Here is an 11,081-nt window from a genome sequence, read left to right on the forward strand (position 1 = left end):
TACGCTGCCATTCCTGCCACGCTTTACTGATTCAATAAATGCTGTGCCACTAAATCATCAGGAAAAAAAGGAAAACCACCTCCCTGATTCAATAATTATGTAAAACAGATGCTGACAGGGTAATCAATTTATTTGGATGAAAGAAGAGAGTGATGTCAATATGCTGAGTGATTTATTACCATTCTAGAATAAAAAATTCTCGATAAGCATTTTTATTTATTAGCATAGGGGTTGGGTAAAATTGTGTAGAAAAATATCTCCAGCCATTAACAAGAGTTTGCAGGTTTTCTGCCTGTTGGTTATTAGACATATATTCTAACAGTTTAGCAAGCACAGCCTTGCCAAGGATACTATCCCAAACAGAAAATATTAAGTTTAATGTTTTGGTACTTGTGAAAATATGGTCACTAGGTAGTGTGGTATTTTAGAAGGCCAGTGTGAACTCATGGACCCCAAGAGTAGAGATGTACAGAATCACTAAATTTTTACTGGGAGGCACATGTTTAATGCATGCACCCTTTTCACACAGGGATCCAAAAACATGAACATCTGCCAATTATGGCAACACGAAAGGCAGAACGCACAGCAGATACCAAAATCGCAGTATCTTAGTTCAGAATAATTCATGTCCTATTTGGGGCATGCAGCCATCCACTGCCTGTGGCCTTCATTTCATCCAGAATGGTGCATACTGTATTTAATCGCATCAGGGTTGTCATGAAATCAAAAGGACAGGTTCATTTTCATTTTGCTCATTGCATCACCAGGTGCACAGAACAAAAGCGCCAGGCACAGAGGCGAATACAAGGACCAATCACCTTAAAATGCCACACAGACTAGATAAAAGAAAAGCGAGTCCTTTCATCCTTGATGACAGGTGCTTTCAGTGCTCCACCAGACATCACACACGCACCCTGCACTAGCAGCACCTGTTTACTTCCTGTAATGAAGACACAGTATCATGCAAAAGAAAGGAGAGAGAGAGAAAAACAAAACCTGGAATAGCAGAGGGAAGCGGGCAATTAATGCCAGAGTAAAATGTCCAAGGAGCTAAAACTTTGATTATGGGGATTAGAATTATTGAAATAAAATGTAAAAGCCTGCAAATATGCCCAGAGCTGCAATGGCATTTCATCGCAATGATGGTGGAGGAGGAATCGATTTGGATAATTCCTGTGATTGCCGTCCCTCCTCTCTCATCTCTTTATAGGTCCAATGTGTTACTTGATATAATGGCTCTCTCCCACAACCCACTTTTACAGTTACTGTGATTGAATGCATTAACCTGCTGCTGTGTAAAATGTGAATAATGCTCAGAGGAATCAAGCAGAGGTTTCCTCCACATGATATCTGCCAGTGCCCTCACAACACCGGCATGGGAGCACAAAATAAAATAAAATCCAATGAATAATTAAGAGCATATTTTATTGTGTTGCCGTGCCTATATAGCACACAGTGGAAACTGCGACTGAACTGTCCCCAGGTGAGCCATGGTCGCAGCTGCTGAGCCAGGCTTTAATTGGGAAATGATAGCAGCACAGCTAATTTGATCTCTGCTTAATTAAAGGGCCTGCATGCAGAATGGCACCGCGAATACTGAATGAAGTTGAAACACCGCAGATAGAATGTATACTGTGCAAGAATTGGATTCCTGAAAACTGTAGGAAAAAAAAACTTTACAATTTACCAGTCTTGTGCATGCTGTAGGCTTGAAGCAAATGTCTACACACAACAACAAATGATTGCTTCTGTTAATGCAAGAGATGCTGCCTTGGACACCAGACTTTCTCTTTGCGAGCAACACCATTCTCTACATTCAACAGTCTATTCTCATTTGGTGCATCCCTATGAAAGGCACACGTTTCCATTTACCACTATCTAAATCAGATTTCTGCCGAATTCGATGTCTTCCCGGAAACTAGTCTGTCTCTTCCATCACATAAGAGTCATACCTTTCTCTGGCTTCCGCCTCCGCAGGGTCCTCGTTGCTGCCCTTCACATTGTCTTCACTGCTCTTGGTGTCCTCCTTCCTGGTGACGCTGGGCGACGAGGCGGTCTTAGGGGGGTCCTCGCTGACCTGGAGAGTGTGAATGGTGTTCTGCTGCTGGTGGTGCCATGATTGATGACCCGTTCTGACATAGACTGGCGTGGGCCCCGGCGTGGGTGCCAGGATGCTGTGGACAGGGCTGTTCTTCCGGAGTCCTCCTCCCACTCCACCCCTGTCCCGGGAGTGACTCTTCAGTCGGCCCTGTACGGGGGTCCCTCTGTGGTCTAAGCCATCCTGCTGGATGTAGCCCCCCACGCCACCTCCACCTCCTCCGCCGCCGCCGGCCGAACCCTGGGACGAGTGGCTGAACCAGCGCCAGCGTAGCCTGAGGATCTGCTTCACGTCAAAGTCCTTCTTCCCCGACACGGACATCCTCCTTTCAGCTTGGAGATGAACGTGGGGTGCCCAAAAACATGGAGGAGGAGCAGAGGAGAGAAGACCCTTGGTTTCAGTCCTGGCTGAATTCAAAGTGCCTCCTCTCTCTCCTCTATTGTCTCAGTAGTACTACCAGCAGCAGCACCACCTCCTCGTCCGCCTGCACTGTCTCCTCCGCTGCTCTGTCAGAGGATAAGGAAAACAATCCTCTGCAGCTTTTGTTCCTGTGCCTGTGATTACAATCCTGCCTCCAACTCTCCCTCTTTGCCTCTCTCTCTCTCTCTCTTTCTCTCTCTGTCTTTCTCCCCCTCTCTCTCCTCTACTGCTGCTGTTTCTGTGTGCCGCTGCTGCTGTGCTGCTAGAGTTAATGCACATGCATGATCCTCGCTCCCTCCCCTTCTCTTCTCTTCTCTCTCTCTCTCCCTCTCCCTCTCTTTCTCTCTCTCACTCTCTCTCACTCACCCTTGCTCTCTGACAGATAGAACACATACACGCACTGGAAATGAAATGAGGAAAATATCCCAAGCCCTGCCCAGTCCCCTCAGCTATACGACTGTACCGCCTGATGATGTTGGGGCTGCCTGCTCTCTTGCCAAAAGAGGGGGGGGGGGGGGGGGGGGGGTAGGGAGCCAGCATGATGAGGTCACACCTTGGGAAAGTAAATCATCGCTTGGTCTATAGGACGGAAAGAGGGACTCACTGCACTAACACCTAACACTACGCTATCTTTACCCTGTTAGAAGAAGCTCATCGGGACAAATGGAATCATATGTGAGCATGTCCACATGTGCACGCCCGCAAGCACACATGCACGCACACAAGCATGCACACACACACACACACACACACACACACACACACACACACACACACACACACACACACACACACACACACACACACACGCTCATGCGTAGACATGTGCATACATTTATTTTGTTAGTGATTCTCCTTCACAGAAACAAAAACACATCCACAGACTCACACAAACAACGTTGCGCACACACACACACACACACACACACACACACACACACACACACACACACACATACACACACACACACACACACACACACACACACACACACACACACACACACACACCTACACAATTGTACGTGGGCTCTGCTATCCTCACATCAAACAGACTCCCAAGAGGGAATGTCTCACTGCAGGTAGCCATGCAGAAAAAATATTCACCCTCTAGCCCTGCGTCTTCAAAAAAAAAAAGCGGGGGGGGGGGGGGGGGGGGAAGGGGGAAAAAAACCCTGTTGACTACATGAGAAGTGAAAAACTACATACTGATGAACCATTCAAGGTCAGTAAGCTGCCTCTTCCCCAGTCAGGGCTTCAGAGAAACCATCTTGCATCTCGGGAAGAGATTCCATGTCAGGCGTACATAACGAACCCATGCTCCAGTGTGTGCATCACAGCTGTATTATACCTACAGACAGTAATTGAAATACCATAAAAAGCTTTACAATGGCTTTGATAGCTAAAAGGACTGAGGCAACATGCAAGGTAATCTGAGGTCATTCAGTCAAGGCCAACAGCATGGCTAGCGTCTGGATACTGTCGACACATGTGGTACTGTATCTACAGTCGGGGCTGTCATACGATGGTGTCCAATGCTGAACATAACAGATCTACAAGCTCACAAAGCATGGCCTTGCAGCACGTTATGAACTTGTAGATCTCCTATTTCTGGCACGGAACACCATCATGTGACAATAAATCAGCCTTTAGGGTGTGCTGTACACTACAGGGTATTCTGTCACTAACGCTGGATCTGTGGGCTCTAAGTGCTTTATTACAAATCAGCTGTCAAAGGAAACTGTACATGCCCACAGGGTAAGTGAGGAAATTGGATTTCAAAATGGATTGCGAACCAAGAGGGCTCGGTGCAGCACAACATACCACGACGCAACAAGATCTATTGTAATCTCCTGCCACTTTATAGAATCATCTTGTGGCTTGTGCATCCCTAAACATGGATGCTTTTGTCACTGCTGAATGTGCCTCATGTAAAGTAAACTAAGAAGGAATGTTTGGTCACTGTGACTGTTACTTTTACCAGATCGACAGACCATCTCCTTAATGACCTTAATAACTATTTTAAATTGTATTCAAATATCCTTAGTTTTTTTTTTCGTGCTCATGTTTTGTGTAAAGACTATCAATTGGCTTGAAGTTCAACTTCCCCAAATAATATATATAAAAACATTGAAAACATTGCCCTGCACTTGCTGAACTGCACATCTACTCAAAAAGACCCATCTTCCATGACATTGGTGAGAGGAGAAGGTTGAAGACATGTCTATTAAAATAGTAGACCTTATGCTGCAGTATCTCATCTGCCTCCGTTGCCTCATGTAAAAGAGGGATTTGGAAGCATAGATACTGGTTGTTACAGTCAATGGTTTATTCATATGATGTCTTATCAGTTGAAAGTCATATTCAAGGGCTAAAAATATTAAGCAAATTGCCTCTGCTACCACTGCCATCTGCTTGAAGCCTCTAATATGTATAGTATCATTTACTTTATGAAACAATTAAACATTAAAATTAAACATTTTAAAGAACAATCTGAACCAACCTATACCGGCGGTGTGGCATGTTTAGCCCAATGACAACTCACTGTATACTTAAAGGTAGGGTAAGTGATTTACTTTGGTTAAAATAAGTGATAGCTCTATATTCTGATAGTACTCATCGCTATAGAGTGTTTGTTCAGTAAAGGAGTCTCCCATGTCTCTCCAGCTCTTTATTAAACAGAAAATGCATTTTCAGTGCTCTCTCCTGATTGGCTTAAATTTCGTCACCTACCTAAAAATGTACTATATTCTGTTTACTCAAGAGCTGGAGAGACCCCTGTGACCGAACAAACGCTCTGTAGCAATGATTACAACTACCTTTAAGTTGACATTAATGATGACCATTTTCCAAAGTATATTTTGTTCAAGAAAGCCACTGGATGCAATACATTTTGCAGAGACTTGAAAATTGCTTAAAGGAGTAGTTCACCCAAAAAAATACTTATTTTCTATCAATTGCACACCCCATGAAGCCTTGAATCCATGGATTCATTTGTGTTTTTGTCGCATTCCTAAGCTAATAATTTGATTCCTGTCTCCTACCGGCTAATGTATCCGGTAGGAGACACAAAGTAGATTATTTGTGTCTCCTACCGGAAATACACCCGGGCTTCAAATTATTGGCTTAGGAATGCGACAAAAACCTAAATAAATCCATGTATATTCAAGGCTTCATGGGGTGTGCAATTGATAGAAAATAAATCATTTTTTGGGTGAACTCCCCCTTTAAGATACAGCAGGCAATCCAACACGGTAATATACAGTAATTGCAGGGATTGTTTTATTTGTAACATTATTCTTGTGTTTTAATGCATTTAGATGCAGGGGTTATTTGAAAAGTCTATCTAAAATTTGTCTCTGAAGATAGATAAATACATTTTGAAATATTTATATATGGGAACATTTGGGAGAGGGGGAGCTGAAGGAAGTTTAGCTAAAGTGAATGTGTACCCGAGTTTGGTCCGCTCATATGTTCCCTCAGCACCAAATTTCGTCACCGAAAAGACGATCTACAAGTTCACGACACGTTGCACTGAAGCTTGCATATCTGCTTTTTTCACCGAATGTTGGCCTATTTTTGTTCGCCTGCTATGGCACGCCCAGAAGAGGGACGCTAGAGTGCATGTGGTCAAAATGTCTACAGTACTGCTCACAGTTTTGCATCTTTGGTGCTGATTGTAAAAGTATTTTCAAGAGGCCAAGCTGTAGAGTAACATTCTTATTCTTGTCATTCACAGATATGCGCTTCATTAGGAAAAAGCCTCCCTGAGCTTCACTGATGTCTTTCCAGCTGGCTAGACCTTCTATCTACTATACTGCCTGAGATTGATTCACATGTGATAGTCGAGCTCGTTGTGTTCATCACACATCTATCACAATCCTTTTAATGTGTGACAAAGATGTCCCCAATGCACTGCAGAGACAAACACAGAGGTTACTAAAGAGGCAAGGAATTCCCCCTGAATTAAAACAAGTCCTGAGATGTGGGCCATAACACATTGTGTTAATGCATTATTTAAATCAGATCTGCGTTGGGGACTGTGGTGTGTCTAGAATTGTGTAGAGTGCATGTATCACCCTTTGTTTTCATCCACATGGTTGCTTATGAGCCAATGGGAATGGGGCTTTAAGCTTAATACCCTTATTTATATGGTTGAGAGGCACCACGACTGAATTATTAAACAGGACCTTCTCTGCCTGTGAAGACTGCTATTTTTGTATTGTGTTTTGGTTGCTCGTTGCTTGTTTTGAATTAAGTCTCTACAGTTACAGTGTGAGGACCCCCTTGAAAACGAGATGCTGCATCTCAAGGGGCTTATCCTAGTTACATTTCAAAAAATAAATAAACTATATTAAGTGTCAATTTAACTCACAGGGTGTACAAATGAAACCAAATAGACTCTTGGCCTTCTGGGTCAATTTGCACATTAAGCTAAATTGAAACTGAGGATTTACTGTGTATTCACCCTGTTACCCCGTCTATGCCTTTGAGTTTTCCAGTTGTGTGAAAAGGAATCGATCTTGGTTTGCTGCTGATCCTTTGTTCTCTAGAGGCTATTATTTCTCAATAGATTTATTACTTCTTAAGCCAATACCAAATACATTTTTCATGATAGAAATGATGCGTGTCAAGTCAGATAGCCCTTCTGTGCTGTGTGCATGGCAATAACACTGTAATTGTTGTTTGGTGGTTACTAATATTGAAATATATGGCAGTTATTGATCATAAACGTTTGAGAAGTGCCTTGGATATTATTGTTTCATACTATATGTGTGGCAAATATTGCCACTTATGATTCATAGTAAGTGCTGTGCATGCTGTAATGATGTTCTATGTACAAAGAGTCAGATAAACTAACCTAATTTCCTGTCCCACAATGGATCAGCATTCAACATATAATTCAATCTTTTCTGTTCAAACTGAACATTGAGATTGTTGTTGCCTATGGTTCGGGTGAAATGTGGTGACTGTAATAAACGTATGCTGTAGGTTTGCAAGTGTGCTGCCGCTCCACAGGAGGTATCCCCCATGTACAGGTCTGTTGGCACAGTCATTAATCATGAAACACCTTGGCCTTAATTGTGCACATTAATTGATGGAAAGGGGGCTGGGTGACACTTTCATAACCCCTCTGTTGTTGTTGTTTTGGCACTTCCCTTATGAGTCAACAAACACGTATTCATAAATGCACGTGATCAGAATTATCTTGAAACATCTTTTGCCTTTTGTAGATACGTCTTCACTCTCATCTTATATCGTCTTGTCTCATGTCAAAGTACAGTTTTCAAACAGCAAACTTCAAGCTAATTTGATAAGAGGTGTTCTAAAATATCCATGCAAGATCATGCAAAAAAAGATAATAAATTGATTTGTTTTAGTAATTTGCTATATATATATATATATATACATACATATATATATATATATATATATATATATATATATATATATATATATATATATATATATATATATATATACACACACACACACACACACACACACACACACACACACACACACACACACACACACACACACACACACACACACACACACAATTACAATTGACAATTACACTTACTGCCTTTAACTGACAGTGCATTATTCTAATGCTTTAAGTCCAACAATGTATGTATTAATAAAGGCATGTTACAATGAGACATAATCCAATGTATTGTAACAACCCATCAAGCTGGGTAACCTCTTTTATTTATACAGTAGTCAAGGACACCATCTGGCTCCACTCTCCACATGACACATGAGATGTCAGTCCAGACTGGTACGGTAAACCACATTATCATCTAACATCTGCCTCACTAGCAAGCACACCTACTTTCCTCTTCTGCCATCTCTTTATTGCTCACTACAGTTAAATGATGACATGACTGCTTGCATTGGCAAAGCTATTAACCTTCTGTAATCATATCATCTTTACAATGAATCTAGCAGAGTAATATTGTACGGTATTGTATTTTAGTTTTCAATGCCCTGTCTTGATCATGTGACAAAATCTAGACTGTAGGTGGGAAGGAACAGGAAACATTTTACATACTATAAGTGCTGAGAAATAGGACCCTCAAATGAATTTAAAAATGAATGGCCCTTTGGAGGATGAAAGAAAGGTCTCAAGTGTCAAAATTTATGCTGTGTTGGCTGGTGATATTTCAAATATAATTGACCATTGTCCATATTCATGAGACTCACAAATTAGAGGAGGTCAGCAAATAGTAAAAATGCATTCGCACGCACACATACATGCAGAGATGAGTTGTCCAGTGAACTGAAATCTCAAAGAGCACTCTAGAATACAGCATACTAGGCCTACTACTAGCTATTTATCTTATCCTTTTTTTGTAAAATCCCTGACCTGGTGTGTGTCCATGATCATGGCATACGCAGCTACAGAGACACAATGCAGCCTTGGGGAAGAACATTCACTCACAGGAGGTCAGAAGGGCCAGGTTTAAAATTTATGGGAAAATTACATTTAATGTGCCATATAGGCCTATGGCCAAGCCTGATTTATACTTTATGCTTTAAATGTCGAACAACCCTGTCATGCACCGAAAATAGCAGCTCTACACACTCATAACATGTCGCATAGCTTGTAGATCTGCTATTTTCGGCACGTTGCTCGAGTAGGCTATAAAAGCATAAGCCATGAATAGGGGTATATCTCTCGAATTTATAGCATAAATAGAGACAATGACACTGTAGGCATTCAAGGACAAAGTAGACAGGAATATAGTATGTTTCAAACTTGACATGCAGCTCGGAGAAGACTAGAAAGAAAGGAAAGTTTGTTCTGAAGCCTATTATGTTTATGTCTTTTATATAAAACTATGACTAGACGTCTCTAAGTCATATAAAATCATGAGTCAGTAAACAATTAGTTAAACAATTTAACAAAATTATAATAATAAAAAAAGAAGATTCCAACATTTACAACATTGTGGAAATAAGGCATGATTCCAATAAGATAATCCAGGCAATAAACACACCCTATTGTTCTTAAAAAATAAATAGCTTGCAAATGGTTAAATAGTGTCTGTATTTGACTCCTACCTCATGCATCATTACAAATACAATTCTCAATGTAAATATAGCAGCTACATCTAGCAAGCTAGATGATTCACACAAGAGCCAGTAATGTTTTTCCAAATGTGTTCTTACCTATAGATGGACCCAAAGTGGACTTTCAGAAAATCTAACCTGATTGTCTTAAGTATCCAATGGAGATGATACACATTAGATCCAGAACAACTTGATACATTGCAAGTCCGGTGCAATGATCACGCGTTTTTGTCTCCAACAGTATGTCCCTGTTGCAGCACAAAAATATTTGCCACGCCAGAGAGGAAAGGAGCATTTTCCTCTTTCAAAGGAAACTCCTGATAACTCTCTTCCTCTGTGCTACCTCAACAATTGCATTCAAGCAACCAGGATGGAACCCCAGGATCACTTCCGGTGTCCCAAGTAAACACTGATTTCACTGAGTGTTGCTCCCTTCCAAATAACAATTAATTGTTCTACAATTACACACTTGTATGATCTAGTTTGAAGTTATCAAGATGTGTAAACGCTGCTGGGTTGTAAATACTTCATATTAGATCCTCTGAACTTCACATACACATAGGCATTTTAAAAAGTTGAGTAAAAAAAGTTTTAGCAGGTTACAGCAAAACTCTATCGTCAATGAAACAGCTAGACTCATTAACAAAACAAAAGTTTTAAATGGATTATATGGATTGTACAGCTGGTTAGGTTAAAAACAAGTACTTACTTGTAGTATTCACATTTAAATTAAAAGGTTGACTGGACTAATTTCTCAACAGGGATTCCCCAGCTAGAGCCAGATTGATATATCGGTCTGGCCATTATATGACTTTTTGTGTTTGGATTTTAACCACTTTCGACCTGGCGTCCCTATTTTGGGCATGGTATTATAAGTGAGCATTTTCAAAAACCTTTAAAAATAGCAGATCTACACTCACAAGGCACACAACATGTTGCATTGCAACGTGTTGCATTGCAACGTGTTGTGAGCGTGTACATCAGCAAAAAATATACAACATTATGAATAGGGATTAAGTGGTTAAATTAAAAGTTAGTTGTGTATATTTTTATGATTTTTTTTTGTGTATGTTAAATACACAATAAATAGAAACTTAAATCAAATCTAAGTTTTGAAAATATGGCATAGGTCAAGCTCTAGTCAAAGCTATAACCTCAGATCGCAATTTATTTAAATCAGAAGTAAAGCCTGGGGAATTTTGACACAGAAAGTGGACAGGTTATTGATAGTATCGGCAGGGCCTTGGCAGCGCTGTTCAAAAATAAAACTCCAGTTCCAGGTTGGAACTATTAAGGGCAATGTGTGAAATCTTGGGATGGATAGTCAGTGGTAGTGTGTCTACAATGTGAATTGCCGCATATGAAATCTTTGAAATGTCCCACTGACTATCCACAATTTCACACATCGCACCACGCAGACATACTGTAGCTCCTACCGGTTCAATCCTGTAACTGGGTTTTGACCTATTGTTGTTTTTGAACA

At 40.9% G+C, this 11,081-nt stretch overlaps 1 protein-coding gene across 4 annotated transcripts in view; it reads right to left on the reverse strand.

Annotated features, from left to right (window-relative positions):
• klhl4 (kelch-like family member 4) overlaps positions 1-9,841 on the reverse strand; it is a 41,680-nt gene extending 31,839 nt beyond the window's left edge. For 2 of the 4 annotated variants that reach the window (XM_080415805.1, XM_080415806.1), the window contains exon 1: positions 1,953-2,871. In XM_080415805.1, the coding sequence (XP_080271931.1) occupies positions 1,953-2,419 (467 nt within the window). In that variant the 5' untranslated portion in view covers positions 2,420-2,871. Of the gene's footprint in view, positions 1-1,952; positions 2,872-9,697 lie in introns of those variants that run through there. The other 2 variants (XM_080415804.1, XM_080415807.1) reach the window with 2 other exon arrangements.
• Between the last annotated feature and the right edge of the window lie 1,240 nt (positions 9,842-11,081).

Source organism: Gymnoscopelus braueri (genome assembly GCF_963280865.1).
Source record: "Gymnoscopelus braueri genome assembly, chromosome: 20".
Lineage (NCBI taxonomy): Eukaryota > Metazoa > Chordata > Actinopteri > Myctophiformes > Myctophidae > Gymnoscopelus > Gymnoscopelus braueri.